The following is a 22,118-nucleotide window of genomic DNA, read 5'->3' as shown; positions in this document are numbered from 1 at the left end:
ACGGGGTCGTTTAACTAGCCCACAAGCTGCCCCCAAATCAAGCCACCTGCTCGGAGAGTCCCTGCACGCTGTGCTAAAGTGGTGCTGTGCAGCACGGGGACTCGTTTCCGTGGTGCCAGAAATCGCGATTGTGCAGATGCAGATGCTGGAAATCGTGGCTGTGCGCACTCATGCATGTGAGCGATCTGGCCCACGGAGGGATCTCCGTTGGAGTGAACCGGCCCAGGCAAGGTAAACCTTGCTGACCCCTGATATAACGTAAAAGAAAGTTGCCTTTATAGACTAATACTCCCTTCTCTCTCTCTTTTATTTGTCCAGTATTGTTGTACATAGTAGTTGAGGCGAACTCAGTTCTGTTCACTGCATGAACTGAAGACTTTGTTAAAGTAGATAATTATAATAGTGAAATAAATAGATAGATAGATAGATAGATAGATAGATAGATAGATAGATAGATACAGTGGTACCTCGGGTTAAGAACATAATTTGTTCTGGAGGTCCGTTCTTAACCTGAAACTGTTTTTAACCTGAGGTACCACTTTAGCTAATGGGGCCTCCTGCTGCTGCCGCCGCGCCACCACTGCACGATTTTTGTTCTCATCCTGAAGCAAAGTTCTTAACCCAAGGTACTATTTCTGGGTTAGCGGTGTCTGTAACCTGAAGCATCTGTAACCTGAGGTACCATTGTAGATAGATAGATGATAGATGTCTCCCAGATCTAGTTACACAGGTAGCCCAACACACACATGAGAAAACATGCTCAAGCTACTGCATGAGTGGGCTTCTCCTCCAATCAAGTCACAGTAACAGTTTTCATTGAAGTCAAAGGGGAACACCTTTCATCAGATCTCCTGTGGGTACAAGGTTCCATACTAGGTCATGCAGGGCAGTACCAGGGACAGCTCCCAGTGCAAATTCCAGGAAGCAATGAGAGTTGCTTTCTGATTTGTCTGAGCTCAGTTGAATAGTGATGCAACTCCTCCTGGTTCCCCTAGCTCTGCCCAAGACTTTAAAGTGGCAAAACTCTGACTTGGAGCTTGGTCCTCAAATGTCTCCTGCTGCACCCTCTGACTTCTTTGTCAGCAGCTTTTAGGGGTGTGATTCCATTTTATACATCATAAACTACTGTTCCTTTGTAACTTCTGCACATGTCATGGAGCACATCTGACTGCACCTTATCTGAGACTACAATTCCTTAAGGTTATTATAATGAATCACCACATTTAGATTCTTTTAGATGTAACGGGACATGGAACTCAGAATCTGACTGTGCAATTGAGTCTTCACATTAGAATAAGGTATTGAGAGAAATTTATAAACCATCACAGGATCTGTACTGACTGGTGCAAAATTCTTGCGTGTATCTATTGCTTCCTCCACAGCTCTTTTTAAAGCTATACCTCCACTCTACTAGTTCAAATTGATTTCACTCATATATTATGAGAAAAAATTGATCAGAAGTGGCTAAGGAAATGAACTGATTTCACCTTAAAACCCCCTTTTTGGAATTAGCAAATGTAATAATTGGCACAGATCCTTATCTCCCCATCTCTCCCAATTGACATTTTGCTTTGAAGCACCAATGGTCTGGACTACAAAGTGCAGTGTTGGACTGTTTGAAAGCCCTTTTGCAAACACCCCAACACTGGTCTTTAAACCTCCAGTTTTGAGGCCCACACTGCTCTTTGAATTCTCTGAAAACCCATGGTTTAGAGAGCAGCACAGGGATGTTTATAAAAGGGCTTTCAAATAGCCCTACACTAAGCTTTGGCTGTGTGCAGTCAAACCAAGCAGAATTTAGCCACCACCCATTGATTATTAAACATATACAGTAAACAATTGTAAGTCTGGAAGATACATGACTGCTGCTTCTGATCAATCACCAGCAGACATTAAGCAATGTTCAACAGCAATGCCCGCCTGAATAATGTTTCCTTTTATTTGTACTGACATTTCAGAGTACGAATTCTCCTTCATAATGTAACTTAAACCATATCTTTTTAATGCAATATGATTGTGTGTAATCATAGTGCCCCGACTTTGACATAAAAAACATAGCAAGCATTCTTCTTTTTCATGACTTTCTACAGTCCACATAGCTCGTAACAGGCTCAGCCCTCTGCTTTTAATTACAGAATGGTCTGAATGTTCTTCTTTTGGCACAAATTACAATCTGTTTTATGTCATAATTTAGCTTGTATAAACCACAGTGCATTTTCAACTTATTTTTGTTACTTTAAAATAAACCAAGCACACTGTACATATTATTATTATTTTTAGACAAGGTGTCTGGTTTTCTCACTGTTTACATTAAATAATCCAATGTGCTTTTTATTTTATTTTAATCCAGTGCTTTTTTAAAAAATGAAAATATAAGGGAAATGTCTTCACTTTTTAAAAACCCATCATTTCCCAAGAAACAAGAAGGATCCTTAAACCCCTGCTGACATCTTAGTATTTCATTACACAAACAAACACTTTAGTCTGTGGTGGTATGTTCAGTGTTAAGAATGGTTGCCCTGGGTCATAGAGCTTTGAAATATAGAGTGAACAGCACAGAGGCCATCTTCCAATGTTAGGTTTAGCCCTCAAGCCAACTGGGGCTGGGAGTGATATTCTTCCCTTGTTCTTATCACAGAGCCCTGAGAAGAATTTATGTCACTAGTTTGTGGTGATGATCTCCTGACAACTCAGCAGAGAGAGGCCTACTCTCAGTGCATAATAATCATGGGGCACTTGAGTCTAACAAGCTGTATCGGAAGGACCTTTGCCAGTTGCCAGAATCACAGCCAGCCAGTTGTAAAGTATGTCTCACGGTTGAAGTCCAACCTTGCATCTGCTACATTTCATTTTCACGAAGTTCATTTCACAAGCTGTGAGATTAGCTAGCCAGACAGGGTTGGAGAGCAAACGACTACAAGAAGTCAGCTGTTTAATTAAGTTGAATTGCTCCAATTAATCAGAGGCACTTTCCCTGCGCAATCAAAAACTTCATAAGCAAGGTGGTATTCTGTATCGTATACAGTAGGATGAGCTTAGCTATAATAACACACTAGAATGATCAAGCAGCAGTTGATCAAGTGGCACAAGGGTGCCTCAGACGTCACTGCTGGAAGGACTGTTTGGCTAGCTTTCCCTGGCACTGACATGGCCTACTAACTTCAACAAAGGCAGGCAGCCAGGAACTGCTGACTTGCATGGTACTAACCAAAGAGTCCCCTGCCTCCATTATCACCCCCCTGTGGTACCACAGGGTAGGGTTCTCTCAATCATTCTGCAGCAGTGATAGGTGGTTTCCACTAATGGTTTCTACTAGTGGAGCCCTGTCATTGGCTGCTGGATCATTTACCTCAGAGGCTGCATTTGCATGTCACAGTAAGCCATGGCTAGTGGTTGATCAGGAAAATGTAGAGTATTCCTCCTTGCTAGTAAATGGAAGCAACAGTGATCCTTGGGTTTTGTTGCAATGGCATTAGAACAGGAATGAAATGTTAAACTTTCGGGTAAAGAAGATAAGATGGTCTTCTTTTTTGAAAAAAAAATATGGAAATTGAAAAGGAGAAGGCTATAAAATTTGCTCAGGAAGCAGAAGAATCTGTAAAAATTGCAAACAGCGACAAGTTCCATCCAAGCTTCATCCATGGTTTGTTGTACTACAAACAAACCATGAACAGCAAGTCAATGCTTGTTCTTGACTTACAAATCATGGTTTGCTTGAGTGAAGCAAACCATAATTCCAGATTTGGGCAGAATGCCATGCCAAGAAACATGATTTGTTGTTTCTGTCTACTAGTGGGAAGAAGCAAATTGAGAGATATGTATGTGTTCACAGTAAGCCATTGACTGTGGCTTAATGTGATGTGTAAAAGCAAAGTAAAAGAAGGCAGATTTCTTCTCTGAGGGTGGGGTACTAGAATGAATTGCTTTGCACAGTTAAAAAGAGGACACAGTAATAAATAAATCAAAATATTTCTTTTTTATAGTTTAATTTATAAGTCTCTGGGGCCAGGGTTTACATTTTTTATAGAAACATGTTCTAGTTTTAATAGTAAATGTCGGAACTGAGGAGCCTTTTGCCTTTAGCTATAAAGCAAAAGAATTTGTGCTTTTTTTTAGGTACAGTACAAACTGATCTCAGAGTCTACAGCCATTCCACAATAGGATGAATGAACTCAAGGACATGCTTTCTTAGGGGGTCTCATAAAGGGCAGTTTTCCATGCTGTTAACATCTTACTTTAGCACAGGAAGGGATCCTTTGCACGGAACAGTGTTTTTTGTCTGTCAAGTATAGATCATCATGCAAGAGTGATAAAAATGGCATGCACAGAAATTAGTTCCTTTTTAAAAGCTGGCTTGTCTTGTTTTCCTTTGCACATAATCCTAGTTGCATCTGCCTTGCTCATGTTTCCACTGTGGACCTCAGCACTTGAGCAATCTTGCCGCCCCAAAACTAGATCAATGTAGCCCAGAAGAGGTATAGCTCTTACCCGGGGAATGGCTACAGCTCAGCTGTAGTGCAAATTATTTTCATGCAAAAAGATTCATGTTCAGTCCCTGGCATATGCAGGTAGGGCTGGGAAAAACCTTTGTCCACAGCCCAGGGGACTCACTGTGAAATATTGTATAGATAATACTGTGCTAGATGGGCCTAGATGCTCTGAATTGGTATTAGGACAGTCAGCTTCCTGTTTCACCTCTTCAATGAAGGTCAAGATTTCGTATAATAAAACCAGGGCATGGAGCATAAACAGTGATGGATCGTGGGATGTATGTGACCTCTTCACTCACAAATATCTGCAGCAGATTGTATGGAAAAACTGTTGCTCTGGAGGATTAGTGTGTGGCTACTGGAGTGTTGATGTCTCAGTATATGGGAATTTTTATTAGCTGCTGAGAACCTATACTTATCCTGATGTTTATGGCTGCTGATGATTTTGGAAATAATCCCTATTGGGAATCTGACTGGAAATGCACTAAACTGACCCTCCATAGTGGGTTTGGGGGAGCTACAGGGGGTGTGCTGAGTAGAAGATGTTGGGGGCGCCCTGTTGGCCTCCACTAGCACATAGAGTCTGTTGAACCTTGGGGGGGGGGGGTTTAATGTTTTTGTCCCAAACTGACGTAATGCAGGATGGAATTTTTGTTCACAGATAAGAGTATGGTAGTCTTGTAAAATTTAATGGTGATGCGGTCAGGAATTAAAGGTTTGCTTTTAACAAATCAGTGACGTTCTGATGACTTCATCTATGGTTTGATAATCCTGACCAAACATAGGTCTCTGTCTATATCAGGGATGGCCAATGTTATACCCCCCAGATGTTGTTAGAGTAGAACTTCCATCATCCCTGGCCATGCTAGTTGGAGTCAGTGTGAGATGAAGTTCACAACATCTGAAAGCTGCCACAATGGCTTCCCCTGATATATATTGTGTATCACTGACTGTCACTTAGTTTAATGTCGAAACGAGCTTGATATGTAAAATATTGTAAGCAGATATTTTACCTTTGTAAAACCTCTGTAGGCTTTATCATACCAGCATTTTCCATTGTTGGAAATGTCAGGCTATTAGAGCTGGTTTTCTTCATTTATGGTGGAGCTGTACAAAATATTGGAAGACCATTTTGGAAGCAATTCAGCTGATTTTTGGCTATACTGTACAAGAACTTGATGCATTGACACTTTAAACAGTCAAGGCTTCCTCCAAATAATCCTGGGAACTGCAGTTTGCTAAGAGGGTGTTAGGAGAACCCTATTCCTCTCACAAAGCCACAGTTCCCAGAGTAATTTAGCAACCAATACCTCTTACCAAGGGACTCTGGGAACTGTAGCTCTGGGATGGGAATAGGGGTTTCCTAACACCTCTCAGTAGTGCCCTTAGCAAACTACAAGTCCCAGGATGCTTTGGGAGAAGAATCCTAGCATGATTTATACTGGCATGATTCTGCTTCAGATGTATAATGCAGATGGGACTTTGCCAACCAATCTAGTACTCTCTAACTATGCTGACTGGAGCTGATGGAAACTGTAGTCCAAACTATCTGAAGGGTTTGGGTTGGCAAAGGCTATTATAAGGTTCCCCCCTCCTTCTCTTGAATATACATGCATTTATTGCACATGCACATTTAGTTCCCCTTGTCATGAGGTTTTTCTATTATGGAAGAGCAACTTCTCAGTTAGTGCTAGTGCTTGTCTGCGTCTTTCACTTTTGTCCTTTGGTGGTACAGCTATTATGTCTGCTTCTTTACCAAGTTGGTTTTTTTCCTGCTAACCTGTTCAGGATAAACCTCTGAAAGTTGGTTTCCTACAGAGGGAAAAGTAATAGTGGCCCAGGCGACCTAGTTAAAAATCTGCTTATACAAAACAACAACAACAAAAAACCTATGTTGAGAATGAATGGTAGGGGGGAACAGCAAACAAAGGCATTGCTAGTCCCCAGGCAAAAATCAAGGCCCCAGAGTCCAATGAACTTAGAACATTGCAGGCTGCTTCTGCCAAGCATGGGACTCTGAACAGAGCAAGCTACTTCCTTCCAGCACTCAGCACAGCCAGTTCCAAGCTATAGCCTTTTTTCCCAGGCATACACCAGCAGCCTCTCTGTCTGATTTCTGTGTAAACTGTATTCATTCCATATAGCTGCCCAGTAGTCCCTTGGAGGCTTCCTTGCATCGGAGAAATTGGCACACGATCAACTTAAATTTCCCCAGCACTTCTTCTTCGCAATCAGTGGGTCATGATTCAATGATCTAGTGAATCCTTTTTTTGTTGTGAGAGCTTGCGTGAGCACAGAGGGTCCATTCACCAGCAAGGGATTCATATTCACTGAAACAGAGGAGGCTGCTCTGGGTGTGCTCAAAGATGATTCTCCATTCAGCTCAATTAGGCACGCTCCCTTGGACTGGGCACATCCTGTATGCGCATCAGGGCACACACAGAAAGCTCTGGATCAGGTGTGCATTGTTCTAGCCTAGGAAGCTGCCACAGCAGGTTTATTAGCCCATCTAGCTCAGTACCGTCTTCTCTGAGGCTACTTCCACCCAGCCATTTACTGTGGAATAGCAACACCTGCTTTGGTTTGCCCACTTTTTACGAAGCAACTTCATGGTGTCATGAACAAAGCATTTCCTTTTTGTGTTTTCCCTAGCCACCTACCAGCTTTTTTTCAAAGCTCAGAAATTCTGACTTTTAGAAATTTGGTGGAATTGCGCTGCTATTCTGGCTGCTTATGTCCTGTACAGATGGCTGTTTCTTAGACTGCTCTAGCCTTTTCCCTCTCTGTGGTCTGTCTCTCCACTCTAGCTTTCAGCCTTGTTACTTTAGCCCTTTCCTTTCCAAATAGTGTGCTTTTATATCTGCCCGCTGCCCTCGCCCCCAATGCAGCAGGGGGAGATCATGATTGGGAGTACAATAGAGTGTTTAGCCCTTTTCGCTGCATGCAACAGCCCCAATGAATACTGTCCTCCTCCCAGATATTTGAAGCTGAGGAAAGGGAAACTGCCCATGTAGATACTGAGGGTTAGAAGTCTGAAAGCATGAGGTGCTTTCAGGTTAAAGCATAACAGCAATGATGTGGTTCTACTAAATCATGCATGTCTGGAATTATTATTATTATTATTATTATTATTATTATTATTATTATTATTATTATTTATTTCTACCCCGTCCTTCTGGCTGAGTTTCCCCAGGTACTCTGGGCAGCTCCCAATTAAGTCAAAAACAATACAGCATTAAATATTAAAAACTTCCCTAAACAGGACTGCCTTCAGATGTCTTTTAAAAATAGGATAGCTGCTTAGTTCCTTGACATCTGATGGGAGTGCATTCCACAGGGCTGCGCCACTACCAAGAAGGCCCTTTATCTGGTTTCTTGAAACCTCACTTCTCGCAATGAGGGAACTGCCAGAAGGCCCTCAGCGCTGAATCTCAGTGTCTGGGTTGAACGATGGGGGGGTGGAGATGCTCCTTCAGGTATACAGGACCGAGGCTGTTTAGGGCTTTAAAGGTAAGCACCAATACTTTGAATTGTGCTCGGAAATGTACTGGTAGCCAATGCAGATCTCTCAGGAACGGTGTTATGTGGTCTTGGCGGCCACTCCCAGTCACCAGTCTAGCTGCCGCATTCTAGATTAATCGCAGTTTCCGGGTCACCTTCAAAGCTCTACCCATGTAAAGCGCATTGCAGTAGTCCAAGCGGGAGATAACCAGAGCATGCACCACTCTGGCGAGACAGTCCACAGGCAGGTAGGGTCTCAGCCTGCGTACCAGATGGAGCTGGTGGACAGCCGCCCTGGACACAGAATTAACCTGCGCCTCCATGGACAGCTGTGAGTCCAAAATGACTCCCAGACTGCACACCTGGTCTTTCAGGGTCACAGTTACCCCATTCAGGACCAGGGAGTCCTCCACACCTGCCCACCCCCTGTCCCTCCAAAACAGTACTTCTGTCTTGTCAGGATTCAACCTCAATCTGTCCTGCAGGGTATCTGACAAAAGTCTTTCCCTGCTATGTGATCCTTTTATCTGGAGATGCCAGAGTCTGCACCCGGGACAGTATTCATGCAAAACATGAGCTTTACTCCAGAGCTTTCATACTTTGTCTGCATTTCCTTTTTACTTGCAGATTACTTTTTTCCCTCCCTTCTTCCCAAATCAGGCGGCCTTGATTCCCCCAGATAATCTAGTAAAACCACCTGAAACTCTACCAAGTGGTAACTACTGGAGAGTTTAATGCCATTTTGTTTATTATTGACAAACACTTCCTTCTACATTTCTAATACTTGCTGGCAGGTGACAAGATGCCACTCCACAGAGTCACTAATGTAATTTCCTACCACTTCTGATTTGTTTGATAGCAGAAGAGAAACAGCCAGTGTTGCTCCTTCAGTTTGTCATTTCCAGTGTAGTAAATGCTTTTTCAGCTTGTTGTCTCTGGTGAATCTCTTGTCCGCAGTCCCGACATGCAGTATTTAGTGCAGGAAGCTAATCAAAACAATTTGTGCAGTCCTTTAAATCTGCAGCACTCAAAAGACAGTTGCAGTAAGAGCTTTGCAAAAGGGTGCAAATCAAATCTGAAAGCAAGTTCTTGATGAGAGAAAAGGAGGAATGACGGGAAAAAGGTGCACAATTTCACTGAGATCTCTGATGAAGCTGGAGATTCATGATACAATATATGATCCAGAAAGGCGGTATGTTAACTGGGATCATGGAATAAAAAAAGATTTGTGGCTGACATATAGTGGAGGATTTAATGCGAATCTTGTTGGCAATATATTCAAAAAGCTATCTGCATCTAGTCATTGCATAGATCAGGTCACCTGCCACGACTTTTGTCTTTCTGACTGCACTCTCCAGCCCGGCTCCAGCTGGAAAGCAGGACCATGTATAATTGCAACCACTCTTGCAATGCTTACTACAAAAGCTGAAGTGACCCACTGGCTTACTAATGTTTAGCATGCTGCTTGTCAAATGCCAGCTGTAGTGTTGGCCTGATTTTAGCTAATTGCCTACAGCCGTGGGTACGCAGGATTGTCAGTCTGGCCAGCCTCAGCTTTCATATGCAACCCTATATCCCCCTGATTCTAGTAGCTGTGACCAAAGAGCCCCAGCTCCAGTCACCATGCATCCTAGCTATTGATTGATTTATCAGCCTATTGGCCATTTACAAAATAAACACCGTAAAATCAATCTGATAAGAGTAGTGTCACAGGAAACACATATTTTTCCTGATCTAACACTCTGAAAGTTACACAGTCCAAAACATCTGCTCAGGATTTTTCAACCTTGGGTCGCCAGATTTTGTTGGACTACAACTCCCATCATCTCTAGCTAGCAGGACCAGTGATCAGAGATGATGGGAGTTGTAGTCCAACAACACCTAGGGACCCAAGGTAGAGAACAGCTGATCTGGGGGCACCAGGCCAGAGAAGGCTGCACTTGAGTCTCAGACTCACTCCATCACATCTTTTCAGAGTCTACCACATGCGCTTTGATCTGGAAATTCCTCCACGGGGAACTAGGGGAATGAACAACCTGCCTTCATGCTTTGGGCCCAGAGAACCACCACAAGCTGCTTTCTGTCCACAGCTATAGCAACTCAGCAAAGCATAGCATAGCGAGAAGCACTACTCCAGCTCTGATTTTCATTGGCATCTGAACAAAGTTCTGTCTCATTCCACAGCACCCCATCTATGAAGTCTATAGGACTTTAAGTGATGTGGGAAAGAACAAAACGTAAGAAGGAATTATGATTAGAATTAGATTTAAAACATACTAACATTTCCGCTCTTCTCTCTCTTTTTAATTAATTAGCCTCCAACAAAGATTCCCATTCCCAGATATAATCCTTGCTATACAATGAAGATGCTAGACCCACTTCTGTGGTGAGGGAATTCCCATTTGGGCTCACTTTGGGGACTGTCACAGAGAAGGCTTTCTCCCAGGACACCATATGGGCTCATGTCAAAGGATCTACTAAATATTTCATGCTGAGATGAGCCATTATTAAGAGCCTGTTTCAAAACTAGATACAGAAGAAAGGACCAAACAAATCCCTCTTTGAAAACTATCCCATAGTTTAGGTGCCACAACTGGAAAGGCCCTCTCTCCTGTTTGCACCAACTGCACTTCTCTTGGATCGCTTCAGAACCCCAGATCTCAGGCAGGTTCACAAAGTAGAATCTTGAGATCTATTGGTCCAGTTGGGTGCCTGAAAGGTCCATGCTAACTCCTTGCATTGAGTTTGGAAACAAACTGAAACCCAATGAATACGACATGAAATTGGCTTACTTTGGTCAGTCCTGCTAACCCCAGAAACAAGCTTGGCTGCTCCACTCTAACCCAATGGAAGTTTCCAGACATTCATCAAGTCCCTTATAGACTGTAGTGTTCTTCCCATACTGTGTCCTACCTTTATATTTCCTTATTTCCTGTTTTGTGGTCTTCCTTGCGATGGCTGCTTCTTTGCTGTCCTCATCTCTCTAGAAGCTTTCTTTTAAAACTTTATTTTTGTTTTCCATTTAGGTTTTGCAGTGATTTAGAGGCATCGCAAGCACTACAGCCATTACAGAGGAAGCATTTTTCTACATTTCTCCTCAGAAGTGTTTTCGGTGCCTGCACTGCTGCCAACTCAGTTTCTAAAGTAAGTGTTTGGTTGCAGTTTTCCTCTCTCCTGTAAGACACATTTTGCCATTTAATTTATTATGTGAAGCTGATCCGCCTAAGTTTTGTGCAAGCAAATCAGGATGAATATCAACAAGTTGTCCGATAGTGTAAGCAGTCCTAGCTTGAAGAATGGGCTGCATCGTGTTGGAGGGTATGAGATGGGAACTTGTGGCCCTCCAGATTTGGTTGGGCTACACCTCCCATCATCTGTCATGCTGGCTGAGTTGGAGTCCTGCAACATCCGTAGGACTAAAGTTTGACTAAAGAAAGTAGAATAACTAGATATGGAGCTCAGTCTGTATTAGGAACAAAATGGTCAGAAAACATGTGGTTTTATTTATTTGTTGCATTTAAAGGTAAAGGGGCCCCTGACCATTAGGTCCAGTCATGGCCGACTCTGAGGTTGTGGCGCTCATCTCACTTTATTGGCCGAGAGAGCCAGCGTACAGCTTCCGGGTCATGTGGCCAGCATGACTAAGCTGCTTCTGGCGAACCAGAGCAGCGCACGGAAACGCCGTTTACCTTCCTGCTGGAGCGGTACCTATTTATCTACTTGCACTTTGATGTGCTTTCGAACTGCTAGGTTGGCAGGAGCAGGGACCAAGCAATGGGAGCTCACCCCGTCATAGGGATTCGAACCGCCGACCTTCTGATCGGCAAGTCCTAGGCTCTGTGGTTTAACCCACAGCGCTACCTGCGTCCCTTATTTTGTTGCATTTACATTCCACCTTTTGTCCAAGGTGGTGTACGTGGTTCTTCCTTTTCTCATTTAATCTTCACAACAGCCCTGCAGAGGCAGATTTAGGGCTCTGCAAGCAGTGTGGGGGCACTGAGTGTGCAGCCAAGGAGGGTGCCTTCTCAAAGTCCAGTAACCACTTGCCCGAGGCATGAGGACTCCAGCAGAGTCCTAGAGTCCTCTTCCTCTTTCCCAAAGCTGGGCAAGTGTTTACCTGGCTTGGGGCATGAGATGGGATAGCTCTAGGACCCTGCCAGAGCCTCGCACCTCCTTCTCAAAGCCCAGCATCCTGCTTTGCCAGCTTTGGGAAGGCAGCACGAGGGCTGGGGTGTGTGTGTGTCAAAGTTTGGCCTTGCACAGGACAGCGTATTACCAGGTCTGCACTTGAGCCATGTAATATTGGTTAGGCTGAGAGGCAGTGATTGGCCCAAGGTCACACAGTGAGTTTCATGGCTGAGTAGGGATTTGAACCCTGGTCTCCCAAGCCCTGGTCCAATACTCTTCCCACTAAACTACACTGGTTACAAGGTCCATATTGGCAGAGGAAAATCTTTCCTCCCAACTACCTCCTTTCAGTGCTCAGCATAATTGGCGATGCATATAGAAGACAAAATCCATTTTTGGCGCTGCCAGTTCTTAAATCCTTTTCATTCAATATAAATCAGAGAGGATCAAGTGTTTTCAGGAAGCCTGCAGCAAACGGCATGCTGCAGTCTCCAGTTCATTGCCCAAAGGCTTCGTAAGCCTGTGATGGTCGATATCTTTGAACTACAAACACAGCTGCTAAGCAACTTCCCTCTTGCTTTGTTCTTCTATGGACTCTGCCCCCTTTGAGCTTTGGTTTATGGGCACGTGTTCCACTTGTCATATAAATAATGCTATTATTGGTGGCTTCCTGTTTTAAATAATTCAGTAAGCAATTAATCTAACTAATATTCAGCCCCGATCGTCCAGAAAAGGTTCTTCACAAGTCCCTTTGGTGTTCCTCTTACATTTCTGGGTGGCACCATTAGGGCAATGTGTCATACATAATGGCTTGCAGCTAACTTGGCTTAAGGAACAAAGGGCACTTGCACTGAAAACCTTTACAGCACAAGCCGTTCTGGGATAAATGGGAGCTGTGCACCAGCACTAGCACTGCTCTGTGTTTCTTTCCTTACGACTTATACAAGAAACAGTGGGTTGGAGCCCAACTTTCCAGCATTCCTCTTGTTTCTCAAAAGAACAGGCTTCTTGTTGGGGTAGACCACAAGCACACCATAACATTTAAAGCACCATGATACCACTTGAAACAGTCATAGCTCTTCCGCCAAAGAATTATGGGAGTTGTAGTTTATTAAGTGTGCTGAGACTTCTTAGGAGACACCTATTTCCCTTGCAGAACAGCACTTTCTAGAGCGGTTTAAAAATCAAATCTCTCTTCACAGGAAACTCTGGCAACTGTACCTTTGTGAGGGGAATAAGGCTTTCCTAACAACTCTCAACACCCTTAATAAACTACACTTCCAGAGCTTACTGCTTCCTCTCTGTGTTCAAGAATTTAAATAATCCAAACCATTCATCAGAGCCAGTCCAGCTGCTGGGCCCAGCTGTGACTGATAAGCTGCATTAAGTACACAGGATTGTAGGATCCTACACTTTAAAAAAAAATAATGATGCGGGACAGAAACTTGATGAGGCCTCTGCCGATGCTCCGGGTACATTGTTCCTAGTGATTAAAATTATAGTGTACTTTGGACAAAGAATACATTGCCCCAAACTTAGTGGAATCACAGAGCTGTCTGGGACCTCAGAGCTCTCCTAGTCTAACCCAAGCCAATGTAAGAAATTCAAATGTTTGGCTTTTGGTCTTTATTAATCCCTAGGTTATGGTTCACCTAGGAGCATGAGCACAGGCAAGTCCAGTATCCTGTTCTCACAGTGGCCGACCAGGTGCCCTTGGGAAGCCTGCAAACAGGACTTGAGAGCAACAGCCCCCCATCTTCCAGCGGTTTCCAGCAACTGTAATCAGAAGCATCCTTCCTCTGACATCTTACACACATTCAGCCTATCCTTCATGTTTGAGTTAACTGCTCTGCACAATTGCAACACATATGGTAGAAACTGATTTCAACTTCATAAACAGGCCACTTCCTACTCTCTCTCTCTCTCTGGCTATAGCTTCTCTGCCCAGCTAGGAGCGAAGGAAGCAGAACGTAGAGCCAGTGTGGAGGAAACCACTCATCACTCTGTGGCTGCTGAATACAGCCTTTCAGACTTCCTAGGCTAAGTCAACAAAGCCAGGTCTTTAGTAGTATGGTGTGATGGTACCTGAAAGGAATATGAAAGGATTGCCCCAAACTGCTAGGTCATTCTGACACTGAGCAATGCTTGCAGCTAAATCCAAATCTTCACCCTCACATTGGTGGCCCCCTTCTTTCCACCCATGTCTTAAACATCTGTGCAGCCAACAGCCACTCCATGCTACAAACAGCAGATCATTCATAATCACAACATGCTGCCTGCATTTGTTCAAAATGTGGGCTCTTTGATTTCAAAACGGCTTCGTTAAGTCCTTCCTTTAATCCTGTCAGTACCAATGTTCTGTTTAGATAATCTGAACATTCGTTTGCTTTTGTGATATGGAGCCAAGATGTATGTTTTTTTCTTCTCTTTGCAAGTTCCCTTCTTGGCTGCATCCACCTCATACATTTAAACCACACAGGACCCTGGGAACTGCAGTACACACCCCACAGAGCTACAATTCCCAGCACTCTTAACCAGTTACAGTTCCCAGAATTGTATGGGGTGTGTTCTCTAAATGTATGGGATGTTTTGTAGCCTTAAACTCGGCTTTTCTTCCTTGTGTGATGGTTTGCAGAGTTACGCGGATTACGTTTTCAGTAACCTTCCATGTGTATTTGAAGAGATTTCCCATTCATTCAAATTAGTCTTTGGGAAAACAAAAGACCCTCCAAGGCACCCAGGAGTAACTGGGGCATCCCTCCAATTCAGAGGAAAGTACGTAGTAGTTGTGGGGGAAACCACAGAGATGGAGTAGAGCCTTTCTGTCCTGATTCTGGGCTTCCCAAATGCATCTGCTTGATCCCTGTGGGAAACAGGATGTTGGATGGACCTTTGGGTTTGATCTAGCAGGGCTCTTGGTATGTTCTTATTATCCACAGTGCTTTCCTTCCCAAGACGCAGAACACACAGTGCATTCATACGCAGTCTCTGCCTCACACACAGAGCTCATTTTGCCATCGGTCTTTTACATCAACAAGAATTGTGTAAGAATAAGTAGGATACCATCAAGATTTTGCCTGGACTAATGTGCAAAGTTCAAAAGGGGAGAAGGGATGTACACTCAAGTCAACCATCTGAATAACTTCCAAATGTAAATGTAGAAGCTACATGAAGCATGCTTTTTCATAGAATGCATACACATCATACTTAAGCCACACTGCTCTTCCTAAAGAATCCTGGGAACTGTAGTTTTATCTCTCACAGAGCTACAACTCCCAGCACCCTTTACAAACTGCAGTTCCCAAGATTCTTTGGGGGAAGTTGTGTGCATACAGCCTCAGGCTTCAGCTGCATGTAAAGCCAAAGGAACCTGCAAATGTCAGAGGTGGAGGTCGCTATGCTCCCACTTTCCTTTTACATGCATTCACTGTTAAGTGCTTTCATCCTTCATATTTAAAGCCCATTCAGGTAAACACATTTATGCTAACATTAAGAGATGTGCTTCAGAATGGCAGATTCAGCCAAATGGAAGCAGTAAAATGTGGGCTGATTGCCAGTAAATAAGCACAGATTCCTGTTTATCAACACTGATGTGTAACCATTTTTAAACTAGTTGTCTACATCTTCTTGCCATGTGGCAAAGAGACTCCAACTACACCCCTTTTGTTGCCTGGGTGTCTTACAAGATACAGTAATGTGATAAGGTTTTTCTCACCACACAGCAAGATCACTGGCTTAATTGTGCCAACACTAAGTCACTATTTGGCCAGCTGCCCTCTGTATTCGCCGCACGGCTGGGCTGACTCAGAGTATGCAGCAAAACAATTGTGTCAAGGCTGGCATCGTAAACAGGAACATAAAGTAGCTGGACAGCGAAGTGAAAATGGGTTGGGATAAACTATCGGGAAAGAATGATGGAACAGACGTTTAATTTCCATTAATGATTAAACTTACATTACTGCCAACAGAGGACGTGAGCTCTGGCAAAATAAGGGACGTGTTTTCTTTTTGATGCCCGAATCTCCCTGAAGTGTAGAATCTAGCACTCTGCTTTGGGGACATTTTCATACAAGAGATTTTTTTGCAGCTTGCCCAGTGTACAACAGCTGTGCCAATGACTGCGAGCCAAGCAAACAATGCGTTTTTTCATTATTTTTCTCTCACACTTATAGACTTCAAACTTGACCACAAACCATGTTACAGGGACTCACTTGCGTTCTGGGGCCACTTTCATACAAGACTCTCAATAGTAAGACGCCAATGTGCCCTCTATTTTATCCTTTTGTCATTTGAAGGGGGCACTGCCTGGGTTCAGACCTTCCACACCTACCCCTTCCGTTTCCTGCCCGATGCATTCACACGTGCACACCGCAAGTCAACAAGCGCTCTCGGCGAGCGGCCTATACGGAAAGGCAAAGGCTCTCCGTGCCTGCCTGCACGTGCCACCAGGGGCTGTAGGAGGAAACGTTTGAACCTTCCTTTCTGATCTCCCTGGAAGAGTGACACGCGATCGCGGGAGGCGAAAATGAAGGTCTTGAGGAGAAGGGGCAGAGAGAGAGACAGACTCGCCTTGCAGCATTCAGCGCGGGCTTTTGCGGGCAGCGGCAGCCGGAGGAGGAGGAATCCCTCCTTGGGGAGCTGCGGCAGGCGCGGCGCGAGAGGTGGAACCGGCCGCCTGGCACGTTGGGGGCCGGATCCCCGCCGGGGAGGAGGTGTGGCGCTGGCTCCGGTCCGGGTACCGCGGGAAGGCACCTGGGAGCCCTGGGACCAGGAGATAGGCAGGGCTCCCGGGGGCGGGGCAGGGTGGAGACCTCGCGGCTCCGGCGCCGGGATCCGAGCGCGCCTGGGGGATCGCGCCTTTCCAGGACTAGAGGAGAGCCCGGGAGGGCGCGGACGGGGCGGACTGCGGGGTCAAGAGGTGAAATCCGCAGCAAGCCGTAAGGAGAGGAGCAGCCGGGGCAGGCATTGCGATCGCCTCGCTGCCGCCAGCGGACGATCTCGCCATGGAGGGCAGCTGCCACCCGCGGCAGCTGCAAGAGCAGAGCAAGGAGGAAGCGGTGGAAGCCTGGCTGGATGACCACGGGGACTTCACCCGCTCTTACTTCGTTCGGAAAGGGACAAGGTAAGAGCCAGGCTGCGAGGGGAACGCCGTCGCGCCAGCAGCGCGGGGTAGGTGGGTCGAGATCTGCCCTCCCCTTTCGCCGGAGCGAAGCCTTGCTGCAAAGCTGGAAGCAACAAACAAACAGGCGCTCTGTGTTGCTGCCCGAACCCTTCCCCGTGCAAATAATTCTCCTGGGTTTCTCTGCGGTGCAATCTGTGCCGTCGCTTGGCAAGCTGTTGCCCAGCTCCAGTTAAGATCTCTCCCCCACCCCGCTTTTTGGCTCGACAGATGGAGCCGTGACCATTCCCTGCAGCGCCTCGTTCACATAGGGCAGCAGCAATGCTCCTGTCCGGAGACTGAAATAATGCACGCTGCAGGTAACATTCAGGCGTCTGTTGAGAGCGCTTCCGAAGAATCCCCGCCGCCAGCAAAGCCCTGAAAGAGTTGGGTACAACTTTTGCTAGATGCACGCGAGACTAGATCCCTGCGCGTAAGGCCGAGCTCCCCAGCGCGCAGACCACGAGGGCTGCGCGTTGGACTTGCTGCTGTGGGGCTAACTTCCGAGTCAAAGTGCATAGGAGCGGCCTGTTGAACGGAGTTCCACGGCATCAGAGCTCCAGTGGAAAATGTTTAGGATGCCGCTCTTTCGGAGTAAACACACCCTGCAGAGCTAGGATGCAGTTCTCGTGCGCTCTTTCTTGGGAAGTCTGGAGTAAGCCGCATTCAGCTTTCAATAAAGAAGCACAGGACACGCCTGTCAGTCCACTTTTGCAGCCAACAGGATCTGCAGATCCCTTAAGACGGTGTGTTCGCACATCGGCTTCCAGTTCCATTGAGGGTTACCAGCTATTTACTTTAAGACCTACCCGTTTGTTTGTTTTTAAACGGGTTCCTTAATCACATCTCCATATAATGTAAAGGACTTTCTTTATTTTAGGACATCCCAGTTACGTGGGATCCTAGTGAAGATTCCAGTGGGTTGCAATCTTCCCTTGCCCTCCCTTTTTTTGGACAATTTAACAACCGTAAAAGCAAATGGGATTTTTTTTCCTTGTTTGCAAACTCCAGCCATCTATGGGCTGGCGAAAAGCTTTAGAATTCATGGATAGGGAGACATTTATTTGAGTATACTAAAGGTGTTGGGTGAGAGGATTGTGCTTCAGTTTCACTGTCCACGAGACAGTAAGGGAGAGTGAGTCGAGTCTGTGAATTGTCATGTAGGCAGGACCTAAGGTCTGGGATGGGGGAACCAGATGTTGCTAGACTACAGTTCCCATTATTCATGACCATTGGCTATGCTGGCTGGGACTGATGGAAGTTGGAGTCCAAGAACATCTGGAAAGCCGCAGGTTCGCCAGTCCCAGCCTAAGGAAAATTAAGGCCAATGTTGCAAATCAAAGTTTATATGCAGCTTTCATGTTTTGAGAATGAAATCCACTTTGTTGTTGTTGTTGTTCGTGACTCCATGGACCAGAGCACACCAGGCACTTCTGTCTTCCACTGTCAAACTCATGCTGGTAGCTTCAAGAACACTGTCCAACCATCTCGTCCTTTGTGTCCCCTTCTCCTTGTGCCCTCCATCTTTCCCAACATCAGGGTCTTTTCCAGGGAGTCTTCTCTTCTCACGAGGTGGCCAAAGTATTGGAGCCTCATCTTCAGGATCTGTCCTTCCAGTGAGCGCTCAGGGCTGATTTCTTTCAGAATGGAGAGGATTGATCTTCTTGCAGTCCATGGGACTCTCAAGAGTCTCCTCCAGCACCATAATTCAAAAGCATCAATTCTTCAGCGATCAGCCTTCTTGATGGTCCAGCTCTCACTCCCGCTTACTTCCTTATATTTAATACCCTTATATTTCAACACAAGGTGGCCTAGATGTTGTTTCCTGGCTGCCACTCACCCAAATACCGGTAACCCTGGGAAGCTGGAGTAGCTTCCGCAGAGTGACATTCCCAAGTGCCTGAAGAAAGGACAGGCTTTCCTTGGGGGCTTGGACACGGAAGCCAAGGGCTTTCTGCTGGGCTAAAATGGGCTTAGGTGTGGGGAGGCGGGTTCGTGAGGGCGCAAACCGTGGTGTTTGGCGGAGGCTGGGGAAGCGGTGCCTCCTCGCTTTGCTGCCAAGCGATGGCTGCGATGAGGCGATCCATGGCGAGAAGTTGGTAGCGCAACTCTGCGGTAAGTTTACGCAGAGAAGCCCCTGTCGGCGAACGAGGCGTGGCCCCCGCTCCCCGCCAGGGGGCAGCGCTGCGCTACACGTCGCTCTAGTGACAGCCCAGCCAGGACAAGAAGTTTTCCCTGGGAATTTATTCTCCGCGAGGGTGGGTTTTATTTTGCCCTTTTCTCTCTCTCCCTTCCCCTTTTTGATGCATGGGGGAAGGACGGGTGGGATGTTGTTCCGCCAAGATTTACTGCCGAGATAGATCAAAGCCGCGCGCCTGGATTCCCTCCTGGCTCCTTTTCTTGTTTGACATGCTGCCTTTCGGAGACAAAACGAGGTATATTTCCTCCCCTTCCCCTGGAGCGCCGAGGACCCGCTGCTCGGCCCGCGGGATCGCGGCTATTTTTAGCAGCGGAGTCAGGTTTCCATTTTGAAGGGTTATAAACAAAAGAGCGGACGGGACGATGCACACAGAGAGAGAGAGGTTTCCAGAGCTCCCCGGTGGAGAGGCAGGCGAGCAAGCAAAAAGTCTCTCGGCCTCGGTGCGCTGTCCTTTGGGGCGCCTCGGGGGTCGCCTCTTGCATCGAGCTCGCCCTGCGCGCCGCTCTCTCCAGGGCTTCTCTCCAGGGCTTCGCCATCTGCTGCTGCTCCGCTGGCTTCCCGGCGAGGGATGGGCTTTGCCTGACTTGGCCGCGGCGGTGCCTCTCCGCCTGGGATGGTGCGGTAAGGCAAAGAGGCTCCCATCAATTATTGACTCGCAGGTTGCTCGGGTCACTGCCTCCCATCTGCGTCTGGCAAGCTCCTCTTCCTGCTGTTTGCCTTTTCATTTTTTTAAGGTTCCCTCAACAGGCAGGCTCCTTTCCCCGTCAGATATTTCGAGCCCAAATGAGTAAATAAATCAGAATAGGACTTTAACCTGGGGGCGGGGGGGCGCGAGGCCGAGATGCTAGCAGAGGTGTCATTGCGCCTGGTTTGCAGCGCTTTTACTTGTTTGGAAGTAAGTTACTGCGCTCCTCCTGCGCGCGGTTGGAAGATTTCTTGAAGCCCGCAGCATTTTGGGGAGGGGGGGGGATGCAGCCTCTTATTCACGCCGCTGATACTTCTGCGGAAGTTACTTCCGTGTAATGTGCTGGGGGTTTATCGCCGCCTGCAAAGGGGAAGTGTGGAAATGGGGTGAAACTGCAGTGGAATAACGCTGATGCTTTGTGGTAAGAACTTTACGCAGGAAAGCTCTAATAGATTAAACCCCAAACATAGCAGCTGTGTAATATTTGGCACAGGCTTTCAGAATCCCTACTTGCTTTTTTTATGTAGTTATAGGCATAGTGCATCTAATGTGTTCCAGGTCATGGGGTCAAGTGATCCTCTTCTGTCTTCCATTCACTTAGGTACATAATGCCACTAATGGTGTTGGCAACAGTTCTTAAATGCACCCAAATATATTGTGAATATGTACTGTGTAACGCTTACCACATTTGGATGTTCATAAATTCTGCTCTTTATGATACAGGATATAGTATAATTATTGCGTGCATAATCATTGGAGCAGCATGCTCTGATTTGTGTATCAATCTGTTAAGGTTCTGTTGATTAATAATCAGGAGCTGATTTTGGTTACTGAAGTTGAGAGGCAAATGCACATATACACATATTTTAGACTGTTTCGGTTGTGGTGTGTACCTATCACAGGAAATGGAAAAATAATGGCTTTTCCTACTTAGCTGTTGGGGAAAAGAAATGGTTAAGTTTTAAATTATCTCCCAATTTCTCAAAATGACATTGATACCTGACCTTTCAGTAATGTGCTAATTTACTTTAATTCTCTTAGTTGATTAATTGACTGAAAGGCAGACAATCAACTAAAACAGCATTAAACTATGCTTTGGTGTATTTTATATACGGCTATCTTTATTAGCTGCATTATCTATTGATAGGCATAGACATATTTTATGCATATGTGATCCCAATTATGTATAGCTTAATTGTTCACATTACATATTACAGTATTACATGTTCTGCAGCCTAGTGGGATCTCTGTCTAGATATGTATAATGCTAGCATATTATAGGACACCTTTTCATAATGTCAAACAGGGAACTTTTAAGCTACTCTTGAGAAATACCAGTTTTTCAAGCTAAGATACTTCCTTTATAGGCTGATTATATCAATGTTACCTTTGAAGTAAGTCCTTCAGATTTGATCGTGGCTTAATCTGTGCAGTCCTGTAAATTTGTACCAGAAGCAAGCCCTACCGCATTTAGCATGCCATACCCCTTCGTAAGTGTGTTTAGATTTGTAGCCTTAGAAACTGAAAGTTGTTCCGAATTGATATAAAATTGTGTTGGCTCGTTGTTGTTTTTAGCCCATGAAGATGGATGAATGGCCATTTTTAAATGCTGGGAATTGCTTTGTGTTGGTCGTAAAGATACGTTATTGCTAAAGCTTAAGTAAAATGCTATACCATATTCCTAACATGATCACAGTCTCCTGTTTTTAACTTTAGGGCTTGTTTGGAAACACCCTGTAAGGCTCTACTGTGAGTTCAGAATTGTTTACAAAAATTGTGTATGTTAAATTTGGCGGAAATCAGTCTTCAAAACTTATTTTATAAACTTACAGCTGTGAAATGTGGAAGGTGGTTCATCTTTTGTATATCTGTTTGAAAGTTAACTGTTTGAAAATAAAAGGGTGTGTTTCCATCTTAAATAATCTTCTAAAAAGATACCTATTTGTGCATTTTATA

At 45.3% G+C, this 22,118-nt stretch overlaps 1 protein-coding gene across 10 annotated transcripts in view; it reads left to right on the top strand.

The window, feature by feature from the left end:
- The first annotated feature begins 11,017 nt into the window (after nt 1-11,017).
- Nucleotides 11,018-22,118, top strand: part of PDE5A (phosphodiesterase 5A) — an 86,358-nt gene continuing 75,257 nt past the window's right edge. For 2 of the 10 annotated variants that reach the window (XM_081924915.1, XM_081924913.1), the window contains exon 1: nt 16,571-17,241. In XM_081924915.1, the coding sequence (XP_081781041.1) occupies nt 17,123-17,241 (119 nt within the window). In that variant the 5' untranslated portion in view covers nt 16,571-17,122. The other 8 variants (XM_081924914.1, XM_081924911.1, XM_081924918.1 and 5 more) reach the window with 7 other exon arrangements.

Source organism: Podarcis melisellensis (assembly GCF_964234715.1).
Source record: "Podarcis melisellensis genome assembly, chromosome: 9".
In the NCBI taxonomy this organism is placed as follows: Eukaryota; Metazoa; Chordata; class Lepidosauria; order Squamata; family Lacertidae; genus Podarcis; species Podarcis melisellensis.
Note: the sequence above shows the minus strand (reverse complement) of the source record. Positions and strands in the feature narration are given on the sequence as shown.